The sequence below is a fragment of the Microcaecilia unicolor genome, chromosome 8, assembly GCF_901765095.1.
Source record: "Microcaecilia unicolor chromosome 8, aMicUni1.1, whole genome shotgun sequence".
Lineage (NCBI taxonomy): Eukaryota > Metazoa > Chordata > Amphibia > Gymnophiona > Siphonopidae > Microcaecilia > Microcaecilia unicolor.
This window is the reverse complement of record NC_044038.1, coordinates 217,356,008-217,383,871: the sequence shown is the minus strand read 5'-3', so window position 1 is coordinate 217,383,871 and position 27,864 is coordinate 217,356,008. Positions and strand designations below refer to the sequence as shown.

The 27,864-nt window shown below is 47.8% G+C and overlaps 1 protein-coding gene across 1 annotated transcript in view; it reads left to right on the top strand.

Annotated features, from left to right (window-relative positions):
• Positions 1-27,864, top strand: part of SLC9A8 (solute carrier family 9 member A8) — a 179,895-nt gene that overhangs the window by 13,933 nt on the left and 138,098 nt on the right. Inside the window, exon 4 of the mRNA XM_030212977.1 lies at positions 20,248-20,306. Coding sequence (XP_030068837.1) covers positions 20,248-20,306 — 59 coding nt within the window. The remainder of the gene's footprint in view (positions 1-20,247; positions 20,307-27,864) is intronic.

The window sequence follows — 27,864 nt, the reverse complement described above, 5'->3', positions numbered from 1 at the left end:
TTAGGTGTAGGTGGAAGTGAAACATCTGCTGCTCTCCTGACCACAGTATAATAAAATAGTTATGTGGAAGCAGTCCAGAGATCATGGTGATTGAGGGTTTTCTTCATTTGTTAAGTAGCAGTAGTTGTCATGTAGCATGTTTGAAACATTGCTATTTTGTTGCTTTATTATATGACTAGTAAGAAATGCCCGTTTCTGGAAAAAATGAAACGGGCGCTAGCAGGGTAATCCCCCCCCCCCCGCCCCCGTCCTCCCTCCCGAGTTGCAGACACCCCCTCCGTGCCTCCGTTCCGAGTTGCACACCTCTTCTCTTCCTCCGTTCGTCCCTCAGTGACGTGGTTGTGAGGGCCGCCCCGCCCTCAACGTCATCGCGTTTTGACGCGAGGGCCGCCCCGCCCTCAACATCATCGCGTTTTGACGCGAGGGCGGAGCTACAGTGACTGGAGCCTGCAGGCCAAACCGGATATCTCGGGCGCCTCAAGTTTCCGGCTTGAGGCTTCAAAGTGCCTTTTATATATATAGATGCTTTAATACAGAAATCTTGTAAAACTAGATGGCAAAAAGAAGATGTTAACTCATGTCTGGCTATATGTAGTAAGAGATAAGCATAGTGATAGATGAGACATCAGTTAGGAAGAGTGTTAGAATTTCAGTTTGATAGAACAATAAACACTAAAAAGAACACATCAATCATCAATTCTAGAAATACCATCAACAAATAATGTGCACAGAGTGTACCTGCATGAGACTTAGAGCCAAGTAAGGATTAAAAAAAATAGACCTTTAAGTAAAGTTGTGGACAATGTCATAGGTTTACTCAAAGAGCTATGATTTACTGACTTATTTGAAACTCAGCAGTTCAGGTGATTGGGCATTTCCTTAAGGACTTGGGCACTCTTGATGGTATAGAAAGTTTTAGATTCTTATTTACATACCCGGGTCAAGCTCTTGTATTAGTCATTTCCCTGTCCTTATAAGCAGTGGCGTACCAAGGTGGGGGCGGTCCGCCCCAAGTGCACGCCGCTGGGGGGTGCCGCGGCGCGCGCCTGTCGGCTGTGAGTTCGAATCGATACGCTAAATTCTCTCGTTCGCTGCAGCTCCCTCCCTCTGCCCCGGAACAGGTTACTTCCTGTTACAGGGCAGAGGGAGGGAGCTGCAGCGAACGAGAGAATTAGCGTCATGATTCGAACTCGCAGCCAAGAGGTGCGCGCCGCGGCACCCCCCCCCCCCCAGCGGCGTGCACCTGGGGGGGGGCACTGCACCCGGAGGGGGTGCATCGGCGATCCGCCCCGGGTATCGTCGAGGCTAGGAACGCCACTGCTTATAAGGCTTGGAATCTAATTTTTGAGGTAACAGAGGGTGAAGCAACTTGCCCAAGATCACAAGGAGTGTCAGTGGGATTTGAACTCTGCTTTTCCTTGCTTTCAGTCTGCAGCTCTTGCCCCTAGGCTGCTCCTTTATTCTCTATGAGAAATGTTTAATTGTTTAATCTGTTGTGTTTTATGGTATTTTTAATGATGTATGTTATTTTGAACAATTATTTTTGATAGCCAGTAAATGAAATATTCATATAAATAAGTACATAAGTATTGCCATACTGGGAAAGACCAAAGGTCCATCGAGCCCAGCATCCTGTTTCTAACAGTGGCCAATCCAGGTCACAAATATCTGGCAAGATCCCAGAAATGTACAAAACATTTTATACTGCTTATCCCAGAAATAGTGGATTTTCCCCACGTCCAATTTAATAGTGGTCTATGGACTTTTCCTTTAGGAAGCCGTACAAACCTTTTTTAAACTCAGCTAAGCTAACCGCCTTTACCACAGTCTCTGGCAACGAATTCCAGAGTTTAATTACACGTTGAGTGAAGAAACATTTTCTCCGATTCTTTTTAAATTTACTCCATTGTAACTTCATCACATGCCCCCTAGTCCTAGTATTTTTGGAAAGCGTGAACAGACGCTTCACATCTACCCGTTCAACTCCACTCATTATTTTATAGACCTCTATCATATCTCCCCTGAGCCGCCTTTTCTCCAAGCTGAAGAGCCCTAGCCGTTTTAGCCTTTCTTCATAGGGAAGTCGTCCCACCCCCTTTATCATTTTCGTCGCCCTTCTCTGCACCTTTTCTAATTCCACTATATCTTTTTTGACATGCGACAACCAGAATTGAACACAATATTCGAGGTGCGGTCGCACCATGGAGCAATAGAAAGGCATTATAACAAACTCATTTTTGTTTTCCATGTCTTTCCTAATAATACCTAACATTCTATTTGCTTTCTTAGCCGCAGCAGCACACTGAGCAGAAGGTTTCAACGTATAATCAACGATGACACCTAGATTCCTTTCTTGGTCCATGACTCCTAATGTGGAACCTTGCATGTCGTAGCTATAATTCGGGTTTCCCACATGCATCACTTTGCACTTGCTCACATTAAACGTTATCTGCCATTTAGACGCCCAGTCTCCCAGTCTCGTAAGGTCCTCTTGTAATTTTTCACAATCCTCCCGCGATTTAACGACTTTGAATAACTTTGTGTCATCAGCAAATTTAATTACCTCACTAGTTACTCCCATCTCTAGGTCATCCTATATAATAATTTGCATCTCAACATTCTACATCTGGATGCATGGGTTTGTAACACATTTCCCATTGCTCTGCCCTCACGTCGGAATGTGATGACGTCAGAGGGAGGACCAATGAGAGGGAAGGGAAACCAGCACCAGCCAGCCACAGAACGTTGGAGGTGAGGATTCAATCGCGGGAGAATCACCTCCCTCCCCCACTGTCCTCCGAGTTCCAGGCTTCCCTCTCCTCCGAGTTCCAGACCCCCGCGCCTCCCTCCCTCTCTCTGTCTCTACGCTCTGAGTGGCAGCCCAACTTGCGTTGCCCACCCTCTTCTCCTAGTACTCCGTCTGTCCCTCGCCTTCCTGCGTGCTGGCCTGAATTAAAAAGTTCTTACCTCGGGGTCCGTCGGCAGCAGTAAAAAGCGAGCAGGCACGGCGCTTCAGCTTGCCTTCCCTTCTGTCTCAGCTCTGCCTCTGGTCCCGTCCTAATTTCCTGTTTCCGGAAGGGCGGGAGGAGTCGGAGGGAGGGAGGGGGGCATGGAACTTGGAGGGGAGGGAGGGAGGGAGGGGGCCAAGCTGGAACTCGGAGGATAACCTTGCTAGCGCCCGTTTCATTTGTGTCAGAAATGGCCATGTTTTACTAGTTTATAAATATGTTAAAAAGCAGCGGTCCCAACACAGAGCCCTGGGGAACCCCACTAACTACCCTTCTCCATTGAGAATACTGTCCATTTAACCCTACTCTCTGTTTTGTATCTTTTAACCAGTTTTTAATCCACAATAGAACACTACCTCCCTATCCCATGACTCTCCAATTTCCTTTGGAGTCTTTCATGAGGTACTTCGTCAAACGCCTTCTGAAATTCCAGATACACAATATCAGCCGGCTCCCCTTTATCCACATGTTTGTTCATCCCTTCAAAGAAATGTAGTAGATTGGTGAGGCAAGATTTCCCTTCACTAAATCCATGTTGACTTTGTCTCATTAATCCATGCTTTTGAATATGCTCTGTAATTTTGTTCTTAATAATAGTCTCTACCATTTTGCCCGGCACCGACGTCAGACTCACTGGTCTATAATTTCCCGGATCTCATCTGGAACCTTTTTTAAAAATTGGCGTTACATTGGCCACCCTCCAATCATCCGGTACCACGCTCAATTTTAAGGATAAATTACATATTTCTAAAAATAGCTCCGCAAGCTCATTTTTTCAGTTCTATTAGTACTCTGGGATGAATACCATCTGGTCCAGGAGATTTGCTACTCTTCAGTTTGTAGAACTGCCCCATTACATCCTCCAGGTTTACATTGTTCTTAACCAAGGTTGCTTCCACTGTTTGTACTGATGTCATCTATATACAAGCTTCAGCTTTCCCATGCAGTTCCCTGTACATTTTCAACTTCAACTTCAAAACCATTTCTTGAGAAAAATCTTGTAATTGTCTCATATACCCATCCATAGAGGCTTCACTTCTCATTACCACAAGCCAGATTTCCTGGAGGGATATGCTTTTAAGTGAAATATGTAAGTGGGACTCACAGATTCCAAAGGTTGGGGGAAAACTCCCCCTTACTCCTTGCATCTTTGACTCTAGCAAAGGAAAACAGGGGAAATTTTAATATTCACTCCACTAAGATCCCACTGCTCTGAGCTGCGCCTTCATCCTATAACACAGTTCTCATCTCTTCTCCCCCCCCCCCCCCCCCCCCCCCCCCCATCCACCTTTCTTATGCACTGGCTACTTTTACCACTGTTCCTATTCTGCCTGATCGATCATCCGGATATCTGTCCCCATCACATAAAAATGAAATCCAAAACACTGCTGCAGTAGGTAGGTGGGAGGTTTCCCCCTCCTGAGGTAAGTGATGCTTGAGAGGTAAACAGTTTTAACCTTCTCTTCTGCTCCTCCAGGCCTGCCTCAACCACCACATTAACAGCTACTGCCAGCCCAACCACAAGGTATCAGGAAGTCCCACTGTTTGTGAGACAGCAGGGCCAGCCGGTAGTCTTCCCTTTAACTCTTTTCTTTCCCCACATGATGAGCATTTGATCTTCATTAGCAGATGAAAATAAAAAAAAATGAATGTGAACCCCAGCTCAGAAACATCCTGTCCCGCTAAAATGACCCTTTTAAGATGTCTCGTTAGCTCTGTGAAACCCTCCTTTGCTTCCACAATAGGCCCGGAGGTATAGGAATGACAAGCATAGGTGATAGGCTTAATCATATTAAGAAGTCTTCAGTGTTGATCTCCTGAAGTTCGTCAGATTTTTGGGGATGCAGGTCTAGATCTTAGATTCCTAAAGCCTTAACCTACTGTTGAAGGAATTTGAATTAATACAGTCTTATGTACTAAAAAAGGGAACAAAATCAGTGAGATTCAATCCATCTTCAAGAGGGGACAGGAATCTCTTGCTGTCTGAAACAGTTCTTTGGGCTGATGTTAAAGGAGAGTATGCATGGCCAGTGTAATATTGTTTGTGGTAGAATGGCTGTCTGCTAAAGATTTGTTTTGGCCTTACACTCTTCCCTGTCCTCCACTAGCTGTGATTTATGCCATTTGGAGTTTTCTCTAACATCTGGAATTGGTGTTTATACTCCTTTAAAGGATTTCCTGTTCTGTAATGTGAGAATGTCTAACTCCTTCAAAAATAGCTCTTTAATTTTTTAATTTATAAAAGACATATCTGCCCCCTGAAATAAATATGCATAATCCCCAACTAACCCACTTAAAACATTAAGAAAAAATGGTGTATCCAGGTCTTTAAGATCCTGGATAAATCATCCTCATACATCAGTATTGGGGGGGGGGGGGGGGAAAAACACAGTCGAGAATGTGATCTGCCTCATGAGCTGAGTTATGAACCACTTATGCAAATATAAGAGTTGAAAAGACCATGGTGTTCATTTTGTTATAAATTTTCTATGAGTAGAGAGAACCCCTTAAAATCCACAGCCTCATTCTTGAGCAGGAATCTCGTGGAGTGCTGACATCTGTTATGTATACAGTGTGGTTAAGATAATATTTGAGGCAAAATATTTGTATTATATTGTTAGCCTACTTTCAGAAGGGAAAAAAAGGCTTGTGAGATACATAGAGGGGCATAATCGAACGAAAACGTCTATCTCCATGGGTGTTTATCTCCAAGAACGGGTCCGTGAAGGGGCGGACCGAACCGTATTTTGGGAAAAAATAGACGTCCATGTTTTATTCGACAATTTGTGAGCTGGGCGTTTTTGTTTTTCAGCGATAATGGAAAATGAAAGCGCCCAGCTCAAAAATGAATAAATCCAAGGCATTTGTTCGTGGGAGGGGCCAGGAGTCGTAGTGCACTGGTCCCCCTCACATGCCAGGACACCAACCGGGCACCCTAGGGGGCACTTTTACAAAAAAAAAAAAAAAAAGGTAAAAGAGCTCCCAGGTGCATAGCACCCTTCCCTTGTGTGTTGAGCCCCCCAAATCCCCCTCAAAACCCACCACCCACAAGTCTACACCATTACTATAGCCCTAAGGGGTGAAGGGGGGCACCTACATGTGGGTACAGTGGGTTTGGGGGGGCGGTGTGGAGGGCTCCCATTTACCAGCACAAGTGTAACAGGTGGGGGGGATGGACCTGGGTCTACCTGCCTGATGTCCACTGCACCCCCTAATAAATGCTCCAGTGACCTGCATACTGCTGCCAGGGAGGTGGGTATGACATTTGAGGGTGAACATAAGTTGTGAAACGGCATATTTTTGTGGTGGGAGGGGGTTTGTGACCACTAGGGGAGTCAGGGGAGGTCATCCCCGACTCCCTCCAGTGGTCATCTGGTCGTTTAGGACACTTTTTGGGGCCCTATTCGTGGAAAAACAGGGTCCAGGAAAAGTGCCCTAAATTCTCGCTAAAAACGCATATTTTTTTTCCATTATTGGCGAAAGGCGCCTATCTCTGATTGGCCGATAACCACGCCCCAGTTCCGCCTTCACCACGCCTTTGACACGCCCCCATCAACTTTGTCCGCATCCGCGACGGAGTGCAGTTGAAAACGTCCAAATTTGGCTTTCGATTATACCGCTTTATTCGTTTTTGTGAGATAAACGTCTATCTCCCGATTTGGGTCGCAATATAGGCGTTTTTCTTTTTCAATTATAAGCTGGATAGTAACATAGTAGATGACGGCAGAAAAAGACCTGCACGGTCCATCCAGTCTGCCCAAGAAGATAAATTCATATGTGCTACTTTTTTTTATTTGTACTGTCCTCTTCAGTGCACAGACCGTATAAGTCTGGCCAGCCCTATCCCCGCCTCCCAACCACCAACCCCGCCTCCCAACCACCAGCTCTGGCACAGACCGTATAAGTCTGCCCAGCACTATCCCTGCCACCCACCACCGGCTCTGGCACAGATCGTATAAGTCTGCCCAGCACTATCCCCGCCGCCCAACCACCAGCTCTGCCACCCATTCTAGGCTAAGCTCCTGAGGATCCCTTTCTTCTGCACAGGATTCCTTTATGTTTATCCCACGCATGTTTGAATTCCGTTACCGTTTTCATCTCCACCACCTCCCGCGGGAGGGCATTCCAAGCATCCACCACCACAGATGGCTGTGTGGGATTTTTTTTGTTTAAATGTCCTGTCCATATCAGATTATTGGGGCATCAGGGGGACCGGAGGACTTTGGCAGGCATGTGCGTTCCAGAGATCCGCATATAGCCCTGGAAATGCAAGTGTACTCACCCCAGTAAGTAAGCTCTTAAGTTTTGGACGGATTTCTTGTAGCTATTTAATGTTATGCTAAAAAGAAATTCCTTTAGGACACAATGGGGGAAATTCAATAAATGGTGCCAGGATGATCTACACTATGCTAATATTCTGTAAAGGGCACCTAACTGATGGCAGTTAAGTCACGCAAATGCAGGTATTCTACAACATTGAGCCTAATTTCTGGGAATGCCCATGCCTGTACCTTGGCCATGTCCTTTTTCGAGTTGACGCTACGCATGCATGTTATAGAATAGGGCATAGGGCAGATCCTTGCCAATTAAGTGTCTCTTAACAACAATAATCAATGTTGCCTAATTAGCTGATTAGTTTACACTGCTCACACCCAGGACTAGGCTTTCCAGCTCTCTTAGAAGGGTGTCCTCCACCTTGAGTGGCAGCTGTTGTTTCACTGCAGTCTCTCTTCTGATTGATCGTTTCTTCTTGAGGAGCCTTCTGTCTCCCTAGTAGTCTCCTCTGTCTAAGTAGGTTTGTACTAACCTAGTAAATGGCAGCAGATGTAGACCAAAATGGCTCTCCCCATGTGCCTCACATGCATCCCCCAATTACTGTCAATTCCTCAGCTGGCTTTAGGTTGAGTCTTCCTGGGAATGTAATTCTCAGCAGTTTAGAGTAGCCTATTAGTGCAGTGGCCTGAGAAACAGGGGAGCCAAGTTTGATTCACAGTGCAGCTGCTTGTGACCTTAGGCAAGTCATTTAACCCTCATTGCCCCAGGACCAAAAAAATATAAAGAAAAGTTCCTCTCAGTTTGACTACTCTGATCTTAAGCATATTCATTTTAAAGGATTATGGGGGAGTTCTTTTTCATCTGAAGCAATTAAGATCTGGAATGGCCTGCTGCCTCTTTCATTAAGAACATTGTCTTCTTACTATACCTTTTAGAAATATTTGAAGACTTATTTATTTCAAAAATATCTTTTACAGTAGATTTTGATTGACGTTTTGTTAAACCGTGTAACTTAGCTACAGATTGTGTTGCTTTATCTTATGTTAGCTGCCTTGAACTGTAGAGGACTTGGCAGATTATAAATCTATGTGTTGCGTTCTCGAGGGCCTTGGCACGCTGTCAGGTCCTCAAGGCAGCACTGGGAATCGTGAGCCCTTGGGCCTCTGCCGCAGAGCAGCAGAGGCAGGCAAGACCGTCTTGGAACTGGACGTCTGGAAGGACCAGACCGGAACTCTGGACTGGAAGTAGGCAACTGAACCGGCAGAACAGGAACCGCTTCACCTGTACTTAGCCACCTTTCCGCTAGAGTTGAGCTCTAGCGTGCGGGCGGCCGACAGGACTTGTAGGGCAAGACCGGAACTGAAGATCCAGAGGACCCACCTCGGGTCTAGGAAACACGAGGGAACAATACTAGACTACACTAAGCGCTGCACGCATCCGCTAAGCCAGACACACCAGACAGACTAGACAGACAGAAGCTTATCAGGAGCAGGGACTAGGGCAGACATGCAAGCAAGGAAGAAGGGGAGACTGGGAATGCCCCCTGGGCAAACCCACTAGCTAGGTCGAGGCAGGTAACAGGATAAATCCCCCAGAAGATACACGCTAGCTAGACAGATACAGGAATCAGGATACATAAGCAGGGATCCGGATAAGCACACAGGATCTACAAGCAAGGCACAAGGTAGACACACGGGACAGAAGGTAGCTAGGCAGAGCGGGAAACCGGATAACACTAGCTAGCTGAAACCAGGACTCAGGACGAACAAGCAGGGACCAGGATGTGCACACAGGATATACCAGGTTCAGGATGTGCACACAGAATATACAAGCAAGGAGTAGGGCAGGCTGCCAACACAGACGGGGAAACCAGGGCTGAACAGCAGGCTCTAAACGCAGACTAAAGGCAGAAGGATAGCAACCAGGATGTGCACACAGGATATACAAGGTTCAGGATGTGCACACAGAATATACAAGTAAGGAGTAGGGCAGGCTGCAAACACAGACTAAAGGCAGAAGGCTAGCAGCCCACGCAGAAGGGCAAGCAGCCCACAGGTACTGGGAACCGAAGGGCAAGAAGCCCACAGGTACTAAGCAGAAGGGCAAGCCCACACAGAAGGGCAAGAAGCCCACAGGTACTAAGCAGAAGGGCAAGCCCACACAGAAAGGCAAGAAGCCCACAGGTACCAGACAGAAGGGCAAGCCCACACAGAAGGGCAAGAAGCCCACACAGAAGACAGGCTTAGAAGCAGCGCAGCAACACACTAACTAACCTGTCGGCCTCTGGGCATGACACCAGACAATGACACCATGCGAAGGCCCTGACTGCAAGCACAGGCCTTCCTTATAAAGGAACTAACTGTTGAGTCACCACCAGCAGGACAGAAGCAGGAAGTTTCTTGCCTCCAAACAGAGGCTTGACACACAGAGGAAGTGAGCCCACAGGAAGGACAAGCAGGAGCCATCTTGGATACTGGCATAGAGGAGGTGGCAGCCATCTTGGAAGAGGCATAGCCCACACAGGTGAGGTCCAGTAAGGCAATCAGCACACAGAGCCAGAGAGAAACTAAGACAGAGACAGACACAGAGACAAGCAGAAGCCAGCGCAGCCACTGACTCCCAGAAACAGGGTAAGTATGAGGGTGGTCACAGCCACAGACGTGACACTATGGAACGGAATAAAATTGTGAACCCACTTGGGGCAGAAAAATTACCTATATATAATATGTAAACTGTTTTGATTGTAACCACAGAAGGTGGTAGATCAAATCCCTTCCTCTTTTTCCCTTTTCTGTTCCTTTCTTTCTTGAAGTGGTATTACCTCTGGGATTCTCTTTCTAGAACACCATCGCTTGCTGACTGCTTTCTCCCAATTGCTAGAATGCTTCCAGCTTGTGAACGACCTACCTTGTTAAAATGAGGTTACTCCATTAATGTGTATAGACACATTTGAAATGATGGCCTATAATTATTAAAATGAACTTGGGGAAATCCACTGCTTATTTCTAGGATAAGCAGCATAAAATGTATTGCACTTTTTTGGTATCTTGCCAGGTACTTGTGACCTGGATTAGCCACTATTGGGAACAGGATACTGGGGGCAAGATGCACTAAAAAATCGTTAAAGCCCTTCCCTTACCGATTCCCTTAGCGAATCGGTAAGGAACGGGTATGCATCTCCAGGAATAGGAATGCAAATGAGCTGCTCGCTGTAGCTCACTTGCATTCTCTATTCCATCGTTAAACAGTCGGCCGGTCGAGCATGCGCAGAGCAGCCAAGCATTATGCTGGCTGCTCTGTGCATGCCAAGGACGTCCTTCACTATATATATATATATATATATATATATATATATAAAAAAGATGAGCTGTGCCTATGGACTGCCTTTATGGATGTCTTCCCCCCTCCCCCCCCCCCTGAGGTCGCCGGGCCCTCACAGTGCCTCTCACCTCTGTGAAGGCGCTGCAGCAAGCAACAGCTGATCGCTTTCCTTCGGACTTCCCTCCTTTCCTCCCTGGCCCGCCGTCCTCTGATGTAAGTTACTTACATCAGACGAGGGCGGGCCAGGGAGGAAAGGAGGGAAGTCCGAAAGGAGGCGATCAGCTGTTGCCTGCTGCAGCGCCTTCACATGGCGGTGAGAGGTGCTGTGAGGGCCTGGCCCGGTGGCAGATGGAGGGGGCGGGTGGAGGGGGGAGCGGCGTCGGCGGGGCCACGTGGGTGCGGAGGATGGTGGGGAGGCCGGGGCGGCGGGAAGCCGTCATTTCAATGCAGGGGGGAGGGGGGAGCGGCGGCGTCAGAAGGGAAAAAAGAAAGCCAAGTGCTCATCAGGGACGTCCCTGAAGGACGTCCATATTAGGCAAGGACAGGCAAGGACGTCCCTGACGAGCACTTGGGACACGCAGCTTGTTCGTTTTTGTTTTTTTGTTTTTTACATGGATGTTAGGCGCTTTTCTCACTGGTCTCCATGGGTCCGTTCACAGCAGCCCCAGCCTAACGAGAGGTGCAGACCTCACGTTAGGTTTCCCACAGTAAGGGGAATCGGTAAACGTTAGTGCATCTCATTATAATAGCCTTGCAACGGTAGTGCAGCTCATTATAATCATCTGCATTCCGTTTTCGTTTGCTGCTACCGTGATAGGAAAATGGCCTTTAGTGCATGCCAGGGTTTACTACTTGCTCGTTAATGGCTCGTTAAGTTTAGTGCATCTGGCCCTCGGTGTCATGGATCTTCGGCCTGTCCCAGTATGGCAATACTTATGTACTTAAGTTGACATTAGTATTGCATTAATAGTTTCGCTTTTAAGGGCACAGTTCATACTTCACTCGTTAGCTCATATCTGCTCTATAGAGTGCTGAAAATTAATGATTTTAATTTGGTCTTTTATCACAATGTACTTTACACTCACTTTGCTAAAGAAATATGTTTGCAGCTGAATGCTACATATTTCTGGTGCCAGAATTCTTACTTATCAGAAAGCCTGTGGAAGGTAACATATACAGTGGGGGAAATAAGTATTTGATCCCTTGCTGATTTTGTAAGTTTGCCCACTGACAAAGACATGAGCAGCCCATAATTGAAGGGTAGGTTATTGGTAACAGTGAGAGATAGCACATCACAAATTAAATCCGGAAAATCACATTGTGGAAAGTATATGAATTTATTTGCATTCTGCAGAGGGAAATAAGTATTTAATCCCCCACCAACCAGTAAGAGATCTGGCCCCTACAGACCAGGTAGATGCTCCAAATCAACTCGTTACCTGCATGACAGACAGCTGTCGGCAATGGTCACCTGTATGAAAGACACCTGTCCACAGACTCAGTGAATCAGTCAGACTCTAACCTCTACAAAATGGCCAAGAGCAAGGAGCTGTCTAAGGATGTCAGGGACAAGATCATACACCTGCACAAGGCTGGAATGGGCTACAAAACCATCAGTAAGACGCTGGGCGAGAAGGAGACAACTGTTGGTGCCATAGTAAGAAAATGGAAGAAGTACAAAATGACTGTCAATCGACAAAGATCTGGGGCTCCACGCAAAATCTCACCTCGTGGGGTATCCTTGATCATGAGGAAGGTTAGAAATCAGCCTACAACTACAAGGGGGGAACTTGTCAATGATCTCAAGGCAGCTGGGACCACTGTCACCACGAAAACCATTGATAACACATTACGACATAACGGATTGCAATCCTGCAGTGCCCGCAAGGTCCCCCTGCTCCGGAAGGCACATGTGACGGCCCGTCTGAAGTTTGCCAGTGAACACCTGGATGATGCCGAGAGTGATTGGGAGAAGGTGCTGTGGTCAGATGAGACAAAAATTGAGCTCTTTGGCATGAACTCAACTCGCCGTGTTTGGAGGAAGAGAAATGCTGCCTATGACCCAAAGAACACCGTCCCCACTGTCAAGCATGGAGGTGGAAATGTTATGTTTTGGGGGTGTTTCTCTGCTAAGGGCACAGGACTACTTCACCGCATCAATGGGAGAATGGATGGGGCCATGTACCGTACAATTCTGAGTGACAACCTCCTTCCCTCCGCCAGGGCCTTAAAAATGGGTCGTGGCTGGGTCTTCCAGCACGACAATGACCCAAAACATACAGCCAAGGCAACAAAGGAGTGGCTCAGGAAGAAGCACATTAGGGTCATGGAGTGGCCTAGCCAGTCACCAGACCTTAATCCCATTGAAAACTTATGGAGGGAGCTGAAGATGCGAGTTGCCAAGCGACAGCCCAGAACTCTTAATGATTTAGAGATGATCTGCAAAGAGGAGTGGACCAAAATTCCTCCTGACATGTGTGCAAACCTCATCATCAACTACAGAAGACGTCTGACCGCTGTGCTTGCCAACAAGGGTTTTGCCACCAAGTATTAGGTCTTGTTTGCCAGAGGGATTAAATACTTATTTCCCTCTGCAGAATGCAAATAAATTCATATACTTTCCACAATGTGATTTTCCGGATTTAATTTGTGATGTGCTATCTCTCACTGTTACCAATAACCTACCCTTCAATTATGGGCTGCTCATGTCTTTGTCAGTGGGCAAACTTACAAAATCAGCAAGGGATCAAATACTTATTTCCCCCACTGTATAAATTAAATAACTAAAGTAATAAATAGTGTTTCTCTTTTATTGCTATTAGATTATGGTGTGTTCACTGCAAGGCCTGAAAGGCACTTAGACAGATAGGATATCTAATTAATCTTTATTTTTTTCCCCTTTCCCTCTTTTTGCTGATGGAGAAATTCTAAGAAGAAATTTCATCTGGATCGATTACTCTTTCTTTTTTTTTTCCTCTGAGGCTAGAATACATAAAACACAAGGACAACAGCAGTGGAAGAAATGTAGAATTAGAAGAGATTTGTCCTAAGTTGCTTTAGATTTTTTCATTAGATTTTCGAGACCAGAAAGCTAATTGTCAGTGACATAGATTTTCACATACTTTTATTGCAGAGTGAAATAAATATATGCAGAAAGTGATTTGCACATACATTTATTTTCCTAAATGGCATTAAGCATTGATGCCTCGTTCGGACCTTTCTTTTCAACCTTCACCTTTCGACTCCTTGTACAAACACTTGTTTTCTCACAGCTTTACTACTGCAACGCAGTGTATTTTGGTACTAAGGAATGTCTATCAAACAACTCTTAAATACTGCTGCTAGACTGATCTACAGAGTTTCTAAATTCGATGTGCATTGGCTTCCTGTCAAAGCAAGGATTATATTTAAAACTTGTACATTCATCTACAAAATCATCTATGGGCTGGCGCCAGATTATATGCTGGACATGGTAGCAGTGGCGTACGAAGGGGGGTGGTGGGGCAGTCAGCCCCGGGTGCACGCCACTGGGGGGTGTCGGCACCGCTGGTTACCTGCTCTCTCTGCCCCGGAACAGGTTACTTTCTGTTCCGGGGCAGAGAGAGCAGGGAACCAACGGATCCGACGCAGCTCCCAGCGACGACGTGCACTCGACCGGGCGGAGCGCCAGTGGTAATAATGCACTCCGGGGGGGGGGGGGGGTGCGCAGCGGCGACCCGCCCCGGGTGTCAGCCACCCTTGCTACGCCACTGCATGGTAGACCTTCTAATTCGTAATGCTATACCAGGTGCAAGGGACCACCTCACTCTGCACGTCCCCAGTTACAAAAGTATTAAGTATAAATCTGTATTGATTAGAGATTTTTCTCATCTGGGCACCAAATGGTGGAATTCTATCCTAAGGGAAATTAGACTCATCAGTAACTACTGGTCATTTTGGAAATTCTTGAAATCATTCCTTTTCAATATGTTCCTATATCAAGACGTTTAATGCAAGTGTTAAATTAGAAATGCTGGTTATCTTACTTGCTTAGGAATCTTGTTTTTTTTTCTTTATGCCGTCACTTCTGTATGTCTCCGTGAAATCTCAATGTATCAAATTATTATTGATTGTTGGCCGCATTGAACTGGATGTATAAATTCAGTTAATGTGGGATATAAGTATCAATAAATAAACTCCCGCAGTAAGCCAACAGCGCAGAAACTATATCACTGGAACTGTGCAGAAAATCAGTTCGTCGGTGCTCAAAGGAAATAGTATACAAATCATATGCGTGCTATTACAGCAAAAGCAAGGAGGGGGGACGTGTTTGATGCATGCTCAGAATAATTTTGCTCCTCTGCGTATGCAGCAAGCAAACCTGAACGTGAAGCGCACATTAGTGTCGGTTTTCTGCGCCTTTTAAATATAAGCTTTTCAATTTTTTTTTTTTTTAAACTTGGAAGGCTTATATTTAAATGCAGGAAACGGGCGCTTTCACTTTTGGGTTTGCTTGGACTTTTGCATATTTGTTTCTCTCTACTGGCGCTTAGGGGGCTTGCACGAGCTTCCTTCTGCTACAAAATTAAAGGAAAATCGACAGATTTTGATTTCTCATGATTCTTTTAACACCTGCTCTGAGCTGATGTTATTTTGTTTCAGCAGTAAGGGTGGCTTCGTTTTGTGTGCTGTTCTCTGAGCATTAGGAGAGAATAGGAAATTACCTTATTAACATCCTTTTGGCTACTTTAGCATACTATTTGTGCTAATCTTTGGCACGCTCACTAATGCGGGCGCTAGTCTGGGGCTAATGGCCTCTAGGGCCTGCCTTTGCTTCTGAGCATCGGGGCCTAAATGTACAGTTTAAGCACATAACCACATTGAGGGGCTTTGCATATTTTACAATTAATGCGGGGTAAACTGCTTTTTGTGTCATGGGAGGAGAATGGGCATGGAAAGTCCATTCTCCTCCCATGGGATTAGTGTGCTGGAGATAACAAGCGCTAATTGCCATATGTGCGGTGTTTTGAATTGAGGGGTCCCGTGCCCCCCCAAGAAGGCTGAAGTGACCTTAAATCTGACTCCATCTCTAAATAGCACTAGTACTGGGGAAATCAAGGAGTTGTGAAGTTCTAAAAGGAATTGCCACTGAGAGAGACGTTGGGTCTAAGGGACCTGCATTAGTCCGCCTCTCAGCACTGGCAAGGAATAGATACCAGCCTTATGACAAACTGGATTTAGGCTACAGGTTATACAATGCAGCGAATGATAGCCTGATACAGCAAAAGCATCTATACTTACAGCCTTTCATCATTAAGTGAAGCCCACAAATCATCATTTGGAATGAGGAGTTTATTTGCCAAGGTATAAGTCAAATAAGTGATTGACAACAGGCATGTACAATCAATTAATTATAGGAATATAATAAGCTGCAAACAGGTGTTAATTATTTGCTAATCTTTTATAATTTCTTTTACCAATTAGAGGTTTTACAAGGGAAAGCAATTAGGTAATTTGTCAATTCTGCTGGACACATTGGTTTCCCTTGGAGAGAGAGTGCCAACCCTTTTCTCTCTAACTTAAACCAGGAAAAACCCTGATTTTTATAGGTGCCCTCAGGATATGGATAATATGACAGTAGATATACCTGATTGGATCTATGCTAATGTCATGGTTGTCACTGATTGGCTCATGCTAATGAGTAGCTTCTATCTTGCTACGCCTTTCCTTTCTCACACCATAGCTGACCACAATCCTGCTCACAGGAAAGTCTCCCTCCTCTCTTGGACAGCTAGTTCCCTATTTTCTATGCACCTGGCATGACTCACTCATTTCTCAACTTGTTTTTCTAACTTACATTAGAGAAAATTCCACTTTGTAACAGATACGGACTTCCATTTTGTGCTGAAATCCTCCATTTTGTTTCCATATCTATTGACCTAACTTTTAGGCCTCAATCCGGGCTACAAACTAGGCCATACTTTTCCAGTAAGCTCCCAGTTATGCCAGCCATCAGATTTCTGACTCGGCCAAGGTCTGTAACAGCCTGAGCTCTATGACTGGGCCCGCCACCATTCCAGTGGGGGGGTCTCTGGCTGTACCATAATTATACAGCGGATAGTGTGGGACCACTTACCGCCTCTTAGGGCAGAAGCACTTAGTGTCACCTAGGTACCTGCAAATTCAGCAGGCATCTATAATGGCAAGTGTGGGGAATGTCTCCAATGTTTGCTGCGTTGAATTTACAGCTTAAAGGCCCTCCTTAGATTTAATAAAAGGGCCTTATAGTCTTTAAAAAAAAAATCCTTAAATTCATCTTTATATAATTAGAAAAATATCCTTATGTTCTTCCCAACATCATGTCCATTGCTATGTCTGCTTCTCCCACACTCCCAGTTATGGCCAAGAGTCTCCAGTGAAAATCTGTGAGACTATTGATTATTTTTCTGTACTTGAAAAGACCTGAAACAACATATCACAGTCACTTATAGTTTATCCCATTGTATGCTTTGGTATTGTTTGCAGGGTTGGCATGGGTGGGGAGGGAACATTCACATGGACTGCTTGTCTATGATGGCCATCTTTAAAGCGCTAGCAGGAGGTGCTTCAGGGGATTTTGCTCAGGGCTGCTCTCCATCAGAGGTTTCTTGCCCTCGAAATAACTTGGAGGGGCCAGATGTGTGGGCAGGCCTCCTTGGACTCTCCGTTTTCTCTGACGTTTGTCCTTTAATGCATCTGGCTTCTCTCCTCCCAGCCTCCTGCTGCTCAGCAGTCTAAAAGGGTGCATTTAGACTCTTATTGGGACCTCAAGGATGTATCTTTGCCTTCTGACCGTGACTCTGATGCTCATATGTCAGGGGCCTCCTGCCATTTGCTCTCTTACCCCTTGGAGGAGGGAGACAATTTCACAGCAGCTAGATTCTTCTGGAAGGAGGAGCTGCCATCCCTCATTTTTAAGCATTGGAGATGCTTAACATTTCATCTCCTGAGCCTCTCAGTTTGGATACTCTTACAGAAGCTACTTCTCATGCCATGATGTTGGGCACTAAGAAGCCTCCTAAGAACTTTCATATTCATATGGTAATGAAAGTGCTTATCTCTGCGCAGTGGGACGTTCCTGGCTCGGGCTTGCGGGTGGTTAGAGCTGTGGCTTGGCTTTACCCTCTCCCTGTGCAAGAGTTGGAGTCTCTGCGATTGCGTTTGCCCAAGGCAGACTCTTTGGTCAAAACTGTGACCAAGAAGGCTAGTCTCCCTGTAGAGGGTGGAACTGCTGTCAAAGACATTCAGGATTGCAACTTGGAGTCCTTTTTTAAAACTTTTTCCAAGACCATCTGGCACCCTCTCAGTGCCTCAAGGATCTAGGCATCATTTTTGACAGCAGAGAGGGAGGGTGCAGCTTCCGGAGACATGTCGACAGCGGATTGTGTTGTAGGTGTCCAGACTGCTTCAGATCCCTGCTTCTTAGGCATGGGATTACATGCAGGTTCTGGGTTCCATTGCTTCCACTCTGGATGTGTTTCAACAGGCGTGGTTCCACAAGTGATGGCTTCAGGCGTCCCTGTTCAGTTGCTGGGTCCCAATATCCAAAGACTATCTTCTCTGGCTACAGTGGATTGCTCAGGTGAAATTCAGCATGCGTTGGTGGCTGAGGCCAGTCATTCTAGGGAGAGAAGTCTCCTTGCTGGCTCCAGACTGGGTGCTGGTGACAACACATGCCAGTCTCTCTGGATGGTGAGCGCACAGTGTGGGCCAGATGGCTCAAGGACTGTGGTCCCAAGTGGAGGCATATGGTGCAGCAAGATAAAAGGAATGGAGTCAGGCAGTGGCGTACCAAGGGGGGGGGGCCGCCCCGGGTGCACGCCGCTGGGGGGGTGCTGCGGCGCGCGCCTGTGTTCTCCGACTTCGCTAACTTCGCTCGTTCGCTGCAGCTCCCTCTGCCCCAGAATAGGAAGTTCCGGGGCAGAGGGAGCTGCTGCAAACGAGCGAAGTTAGCGAAGTTGGAGCCCACAGGCGCGCGCCGCGGCACCCCCTTCCCAGCGGCGTACCTCCGGGGGGGTGTCATTTTGCCGGGGGTGGGGGAAGGTGTCATTTCGCGGGGGGGGGGGGGGGGGCGCTGCACCTGGGGGGGGGGGGGCGCATCGGCGATCCGCCCCGGCTGCCATCCAGGCTAGGAACGCCACTGGAGTCAGGAGTTAGTAGTGGAGGAGAAGGGTGCAGATAAGAGAGATTCACCCAGTGAATGGAATTCCCGGAGAGAAATGTAGGGAGAGATGAGAGTGGAGAGGTATTGAGGAGCTACAGAGTGAATACACTTGCAAGTTAGTAAGAGGAGTTTGAACTGTATGCGGAAATGGATAGGGAGCCAATGAAGTGACTTGAGGAGAGGGCTAATATGAGCATAGCGACACTGGTGGAATATAAGTTGTGCAGCAGAAGTTTGAACAGATTGAAAGGGAGAGAGATGGCTTAGAGGGAAGCAAGTTGCAATAGTCTAAGCAAGAGATAAGTGTGTGGATAAGGGTTCTGGTAGTGTGCTCAGAAAGGAAAGGACAAATTTCGGTGGTATTATAGAGAAAGAAATGACAGGTTTTAGCAGCCTGTTGAATATGTGCTGAGAAGGAGAGAGAGGAGTCGAAGCAGGGCTGCCGAGAGTGGGGGACAGGGGGGACAAAATTTTCAACAATTTTTTTTCTAATAATTGAAAATCACTTAACTTTTTGCCCATTGACTAAAATGGCATATTCACTCTGCCTCCATATCCGTATCACTCAAGCAGCATCCACTCTCTGCTTTCGACAATGGCCAGCATTTCGAAAACTGCGTCACATCCACTGCAGGCACTTCATTGATCAGCAACACGCTGTTCGCTGCTTGACTCAGATCTGAGGTGTGAGTCTGGTATCCAGAATTAGGGCGCAGAAAGATCTGTGCTAAGCGCGATTTGCGTGCGCCCTTATAGAATTGCACAGCACCAATCTTTTCTGGTGCCCACTTTTGAGTGTGATATGTAGAATCCGGCCCTAAATGTTTCTTAACATTATCATTAGACTTGTTCAAAAAAAAAATTTTTTTTTTTGCATTTACAAGAATATACATTCTTATACGGTTGTTCCTTACAAGCCCTGATGGCTTGTAATATTATGTTGTATCTGTAACTTTCATTGCTACTGTATTATCAGTTTATTACTTCTGAAACAGTTGAATAATTCATTGATCATGGGGAAACAAACGCTAAAAACAGTGAATTGTGTCAAACAGAAATAGGCCACCAATGTGAAGGTAAACTCATTTGCATATGCTCTGTATATGTGTGACGTTTGCCCAGACCGAATTGAGGTGGTGTGAGATGGGTTAGTGTTGAAGCATCTACTTTTGGGAATGTGCACGAAACAGGCCATCTGGGTTCTGTCATTTTAACCAAATAAGACAAGAATGCAAAGGCCTTCAAATATCTACCTTCATCGCATTGAATAGGCCTATAACACCCAGATGAGCTTAGAGACTGTGTTTATAAATCTTTTAAAAAATTGACTTTCTCTCACCGAGACATATATTCTTGTGTTAACTAATGTGGGAAAAAATGGAATCCTGAAATCAAATGACTGTGTCAAAGTAAAACCTGAAAATACTGTTTATTGAAAGTGTTTTTTTTTTCCATCCTTAGGAATCCTAATGGGAGCAATAATAAAAATCATCGAATCCCAAAAGCTAGCAAATTGGAAGGTATGTGGTAGTGTTTTGTTTTGTTGCTATGTTATGTTTTAATTGTGTTGTAAAGGTATGTGCTGTTGTTTTGTTGCTATGCTATGTTTTAATTGTGTTGTGTTGTGAGGACGCTGCAGTGTGTATAGGAGTAATTGTTCTTAGATATGCTTTTAAAGATGAAATGCCTTATGGTAGATCTCTACAAATTGTGCAGTCACATTTCCTAGAAACAATGAATTAGCCAAACTGGCCAATCGACGGGGCTGTTTCTGACAGAGCTGCTGAACTTCGTACTGTTTTCTGTTGATCCCTTAAATTTTTCCATTGAATTTGTTCTGCAGTGCTGAGAACAAATAATCAAGAATTCTAAAGCTATAGTTGTCCTGGGAAAAACGAGGGTTTTTGTAGCAGCTGCCTTTTTTAAAGTACTACTGAGAAAAAAGAGTTTAGTTTATGAGCTTTTGGAAGCATGCTGGATCCTTCCACACCTCAATAAGGGGGTGCTATAGTGCCCTGAAAAGCCAAAACACAGTAACTGTAGAGAAAATAAATACGAGAAGTCCAAAAAACTGATTTTTAAAAAAAATAAATCCCCATGATGTAATTCTTGACCAAAACTAATACAGTACTGAGTTCTGTATTCCATATCATCAAGCTGATCAATCCATAGACTGGGTTGTGTCCATCTACCAGCAGGTGGAGATAGAGAGCAAACTTTTGCCTCCCTATATGTGGTCATGTGCTGCCGGAAACTCCTCAGTATGTTCTCTATCTCAGCAGGTGGTGGTCACACACAGCAGCAGCTCTGGCTAGGCCTCCAAGCCTAATTTTTAGGTTTTGTTGAGTGCCTGGGGTTGAGGGCTCTTTTGAGCAAGTGCAAACCTGGTGGTGCCAGGTCCCTCCTTTTCTCCCCCCTCCCGCTGGCTCCGTTAAAAAAAAAAAAAAAAAAAAAAAAAAATTTTAAACGTCCTTAAAGGCGTTTATTTCGACGTTTATTTAAACGTTCATTGCAGCTACTCACTGGGACACCAGTTCGTTACAGCTCGGAGCGGACAGCAGGTAATTTTTACCTTTTTATAGCGGGCAGGGGGTTCCCCGATTCTTCTCCTCGTGGCATATGGCGTCGGAGGGCGAGGGCGCAAAGGGTCGCTCCCCGGATCGCTTGAGCGCTTCTAGAGGGGATGCGGGGGTCTTACAGCCTGATTCGCCCTTGTTGGGTGACAGTTTCGTGACCGATGAATGTCCCGGTCCTTCCTCCGGCGTGGCGGTTTTTCCCGCCATAAACGCCCATCCCCCGCTCCTCGCCTCCGCCATCTTGGCCGGCCACGCGGCTCGGACGGCTTCTTCGTGGGCCGCCCTTGAGGTTGGAGACATTAATGCCATGAACGCCCTTAATTTGGGCGACGGCACAAAAGCGGCTAAAGTTAAGCGCCGTTCTTCCCGCGCGGCTCCTTCGCGGAGTGTCGCGCCGGACGCCATTTTGGATGCGCAGCATGTCTCTCCCCCGCTCTTGCGAGCGCCGGTTGAGGGTGCGTCTAGGGCTGTTGCCCAGGCTGCGGAAGTGCACAGTCTGGGGGGTTTCTCCCCCGAGTTTGTTTTGCTGCTGTATCAGGCTTTCCTCATGCAAAACGCTGCCCCTGCTCCCTCGTCTGGTAAAGAGGTTGAGGTTCCCAGAGGTAAACGCCCTCGGGTTGATTCCCAGGCCTTGGAGGACTTTGTCTCCTCCGATGTAGATGAGGGCAGCGTGTCTGAGGTCTCCCAACGGTCCTTTGCGGATTCCTTGGAGGAGACGGATCCCCGCTCGGATGGAGCGGATGACCCCTCTGCAGCGCGGCTTTTTAGCCCAGAGGATTTGCCCAACCTGTTGTTACAGGCCATGGACACTTTGAAGATTTCCTCTCCGGAGGACGTCTCTCCCTCAGCCCCTGTTGGCTCTGCCATTATGCTGGGGACGAAGCGCCCGCCTAGAACCTTCCACGTGCATGATGCCATGCACACCTTAATTTCGGCTCAATGGGATGTCCCGGAAGCGAGCCTTAAAGTGGCTAGGGCTATGTCCCGCCTCTATCCTTTGGCTGTGAGTGAACGTGAGGCCTATCTGTGGCCTACCGTGGATTCTTTAATCACTGCGGTGACTAAGAAAACGGCGTTGCCGGTGGAAGGTGGCACGGCCCTAAAGGACGCCCAAGACAGAAGATTGGAGGCGGCCTTAAGGTCGTCCTTTGAGGCGGCTGCTTTAAGTTTGCAGGCCTCAGTTTGCGGCTCCTATGTGGCCAGGGTGTGCCTGACTATGGTGCAGCGGGCTTCCCCCTCGGATCATTCCTTGAGGACTGATTGGCCGGCCCTGGAATCGGGCTTAGCCTATTTGGCAGACTTGCTGTATGATGTCTTGAGGGCCTCAGCTAAAGGCATGGCTCAGACAATCTCTGCGCGGCGGTGGCTTTGGCTGAAACATTGGTCTGCTGACCACGCCTCTAAATCCCGCCTGGCTAGATTGCCTTTTAAAGGCAAGCTGCTCTTTGGGGTCGAGCTGGACAAAATCGTGACCGATCTCGGCACGTCTAAGGGCAAGAAATTACCAGAGGTCAGGGCTCGGGCTAGTACTCGTCCCGGTACCTCCAGAGGACGGTTGCAGGAAGCCCGTCGGTATCGCCCGGGCAAGTCGGGTTCCTCTGCCCCCTCTTCCTTCAAGAGGAATTTCTCCCCCAAGCAGCATTCCTTTCGCAGAGACCGCCGTCCCGGAGGTGCTCACTCCGGTCCTCCCCCAGGGTCTCGTACCCAATGACGGGGCCTTGGTCCACCCCCCAGTGCAGATTGGAGGACGGCTGTCCTCGTTTCTGGGCGAGTGGACCACAATAACTTCAGACGCGTGGGTGCTGGAAGTCATCAGAGACGGCTACAAGCTAGAGTTCTGCCGACCCTTAAAAGACGGGTTTGTACTCTCCCCCTGCAAGTCTCCGGTCAAAGCTGTGGCAGTGCAGCAGACCTTGGACAATCTGATCCGCCTGGGCGCGGTCGTTCCTGTGCCAGAAAGTCAGCTTGGCAAGGGACGTTACTCCATTTACTTTGTGGTACCAAAGAAAGGAGGTTCTGTCCGGCCTATCCTCGACCTCAAAGGGGTCAATCGGGCCTTGAAAGTGCGGCACTTTCGCATGGAGACTCTCCGCTCTGTTATAGCGGCAGTGAAGGCAGGAGAGTTCTTGGCTTCCCTGGACATCAAGGAAGCGTACCTGCATATTCCCATCTGGCCTCCTCATCAACGCTTTCTGCGTTTTGCAGTCCTGGGACGACACTTCCAGTTCAGAGCCCTCCCATTCGGGTTGGCTACTGCTCCGCGGACCTTTTCCAAAGTAATGGTGGTCATCGCGGCCTTCCTACGAAAGAAAGGGGTACAAGTCCATCCTTATCTGGACGACTGGTTGATCCGAGCCCCCTCTTATGCAGAGTGCGGCAAAGCTGTGGACCGGGTAGTTGCTCTTTTGAGCTCTCTGGGATGGATCATCAACTGGGAGAAGAGCCAGCTGCGCCCGACTCAGTCCCTGGAGTACCTGGGAGTTCGATTCGACACCCAAGTGGGCAGAGTGTTCCTGCCAGACAATCGGATTGTCAAACTTCAGGCTCAGGTGGACCAGTTCCTGGTAGCCTCTCCTCTTCGGGCTTGGGACTATGTGCAGCTGTTGGGCTCTATGACGGCCACGATGGAAGTAGTGCCCTGAGCCAGGGCTCATATGAGACCACTTCAACACTCTTTGCTGCAGCGCTGGACTCCGATGTCGGAGGATTATGCTGTGCGACTTCCCTTGGACCCAGCAGTGCGCAAGGCGCTGAGCTGGTGGATGCAGACAGACAAGTTGTCTGCGGGAATGCCTCTGGTGACCCCAGAGTGGATTGTCGTCACGACGGACGCCTCCTTGTCGGGCTGGGGAGCCTACTGCTTGGGAAGGACAGCGCAGGGGCTCTGGTCTCCTGCAGAGGCAAAGTGGTCTATCAACCTCCTGGAACTCAGAGCCATTCGGTTGGCGCTTTTGGAGTTCATCCCGGTACTGGTGTTGAAGCCTGTACGGGTACTGTCGGACAATGCCACGACTGTGGCCTATGTCAACCGCCAGGGAGGTACCAAGAGCGCCCCTCTAGCCAAGGAGGCTATGAATCTTTGCCAGTGGGCGGAAGCGAACCTGGAGCAGCTTTCAGCGGCCCACATTGCCGGAGTAATGAATGTCAAGGCGGACTTTCTCAGTCGCCATACCTTGGAACCCGGAGAGTGGCAGCTATCGGCTCAGGCGTTCTTGGACATCACGAAGCGCTGGGGCCAGCCGAGCCTAGATCTGATGGCGTCATCGGCCAATTGCCAAGTGCCGCGCTTCTTCAGCAGAGGACGGGACCCTCGATCCCTGGGAGTAGATGCTCTTCTCCAACAGTGGCCGACACAAGAGCTCCTCTATGTGTTCCCGCCCTGGCCCATGTTGGGCAGGGTGCTAGACCGGGTGGCAAAGCATCCCGGCAGGGTAATCCTGGTGGGTCCGGATTGGCCCAGACGTCCCTGGTATGCGGACTTGATCAGGCTCTCAGTCGACGATCCTCTGCGGCTGCCAGTGGAGCAGGGCCTGTTACATCAGGGTCCTGTGGTGATGGAGGATCCCTCCCCCTTTGGTCTTACGGCCTGGCTATTGAGCGGCAGCGTCTGAGGAAGAAGGGCTTCTCAGACAAGGTCATCGCCACTATGCTGAGAGCGAGGAAGCGCTCTACTTCTACTGCTTACGCCAGGGTTTGGCGTATCTTTGCAGCGTGGTGTGAAGCAGGCTCACTTTCTCCCTTCACTGCTCCAATTGCTTCAGTGTTGGCGTTCCTGCAAGAAGGTCTGGAGAAAGGCCTGTCGCTCAGTTCCCTTAAAGTCCAGGTAGCGGCTCTGGCTTGCTTCAGGGGCCGCCTGAAGGGTGCTTCCCTGGCTTCACAGCCAGATGTGGTGCGCTTTCTCAAGGGAGTTAATCACCTGCGCCCTCCTCTGCACTCAGTGGTGCCTGCGTGGAATCTCAACCTGGTGCTAAGAGCATTGCAGAAGCCGCCTTTTGAACCCTTGTCGAGGGCATCTCTGAAAGACCTGACGTTGAAAGCAGTCTTTTTGGTGGCTATCACTTCAGCCAGAAGAGTTTCCGAGCTCCAGGCGCTCTCATGTCGAGAGCCTTTTCTGCAGTTCACTGAGGCAGGAGTGACTATTCGCACAGTGCCTTCCTTCCTGCCCAAGATTGTTTCTCGCTTCCATGTGAATCAGCAGCTCTGTCTCCCTTCCTTTCGTAGGGAGGACTACCCAGAGGAGTACTCTGCTCTTAAATATCTGGATGTGAGACGAATCATCATCAGATACTTGGAAGTGACCAATGATTTCCGGAAATCGGATCATCTGTTTGTCCTGTTTGCAGGTCCTCGTAAGGGTCTGCAGGCTGCTAAGCCTACAGTGGCAAGATGGGTCAAGGAAGCCATTGCAGCGGCTTATGTGGCCGCGGGGAAGGTGCCGCCTATCCAGCTGAAGGCTCACTCCACGAGAGCTCAGGCGGCCTCGATGGCAGAGGCCGGATCCATCTCCTTGGAAGAGATATGCAAGGCGGCAACTTGGGCTTCGGCTCATATATTCTCCAAGCATTACCGTTTGACTGTGGCTGCACGGGCGGAGGCCCGGTTTGGAGCTTCAGTGTTGAGGTCAGGGATTTCTATGTCCCGCCCTGAGTGAGTACTGCTTCGGTACATCCCACCAGTCTATGGATTGATCAGCTTGATGATATGGAAGGTAAAATTATGTATAATCATACCTGATAATTTTCTTTCCATTAATCATAGCTGATCAATCCATAGCCCCTCCCAGATATCTGTACTGTTTTATTCTGGTTGCATTTCAGGTTCAAGTTTAGTCTTCAGTTACTTCAGAAAGACTTCGCGTTCAAGTTCTTCCTTCACTTGGATTCTTGAAGAGTTGAGACGAGTTTGTGTTACAGTGAGCTGCTGCATTCCTCTCCCCTCCGTTTTACGGGGCTGGATTGAGATTTAAATTCTGCCGGCACTCCCTCCCGCTTCGTGCGGCTGTAGGGCAGCTTTGTACCCCTCCCGCTTCGGCGGTGTTCGGGTCAGTCAGCTCCTCCCGCGGTTGCGGTTGCAGGATAAGCCAGATCCCCCCGCATCGGCGGGTGTGGTGTCCCTCCCCCGCTCCGCGGGGATGAGCTGGACGGATTCCCCTCCCCCACTTGTGTGGGGATGAGCTGGGTTACTTCCCCTCCCCCGTTTCGGCGGTGGTGAGCTGGGCAGAGTGTCCCTTTGTGGGTGTAATTCTCTAAGTGCTGAGTCCTGCGGATGGAGCTTTGATATCGACATACTGAGGAGTTTCCGGCAGCACATGACCACATATAGGGAGGCAAAAGTTTGCTCTCTATCTCCACCTGCTGGTAGATGGACACAACCCACCAGTCTATGGATTGATCAGCTATGATTAATGGAAAGAAAATTATCAGGTATGATTATACATAATTTTACCTTAACATATCTCCCATTTATTAAGAGATACTGTATGCCCTCCCGCGGGAGGTGGTGGAGATGAAAACGGTAACGGAATTCAAACATGCGTGGGATATGCATAAAGGAATCCTCTGCAGCAGGAATGGATCCTCAGAAGCTTAGCTGAAATTGGGTGGCGGAGCAGGTGGGGGGAAGAGGGGTTGGTGGTTGGGAGGCTAGGATAGGGGAGGGCAGACTTATACAGTCTGTACTAGAGCCGGTGATGGGAGACGGGACTGGTGGTTGGGAGGCGGGAAATACTGCTGGGCAGACTTATACGGTCTGTGCCCTGAAAAAGACAGGTACAAATTCAAGATATAAGTTTATCTTGGGCAGACTAGATGGACCATGCAGGTCTTTTTCTGCCGTCATCTACTATGTTACTATGTTATTAAGAGATACTGTGTTTAGACTTTTGCTACATCCTTGGAAATCTATCAAAATGTTAAATGGCTTCCATATTAAGAAATACACAGTAACATCTGACGAGTTAAGCTTAATTTTGACAAAAGCTTGGGCCACTGTGTTCTGGCTTTTTAGGGCAGTATGATCACATAGGTCATGGGCTCAGAATAGTTATGGTGTCTTCCCAGTGCAAACCTCCTGAACAATTCCCTCCAATTAATGTGATTGGGTGGTCTCAGGAAGAGAGAGAGACTGCCGGGAAGAAGGTGTGATGGAGACAGTGTTTAATTCTAGGCACAAGCCGGCTGATATTTAAAACTATTTAACCAGCCAGGAACGGCTCCTGGCTGGTTAAATAGCCTTAAGCTGCCTAAGAGCTAATATTCAGTTTGAGATAGCTGACTATCTTGGTTGAATGTTACCGCTTGGCGGCTAGCCCAGTCACGGCTATATCGCGTGACAGACGATTAGTGCCAGTATTCATTGGCTGACTGGCTAAGTTTAGCAGCCATAAAGATCCGCATAAATAGCAAGTCTATCTTTCACCTCTGTAACTTAGCCAGTCATCCGATAAATATCGGCTTAACCAGCTATGTTTTTAGTGGCCGAACCCCACACCCCCCCGAAATTC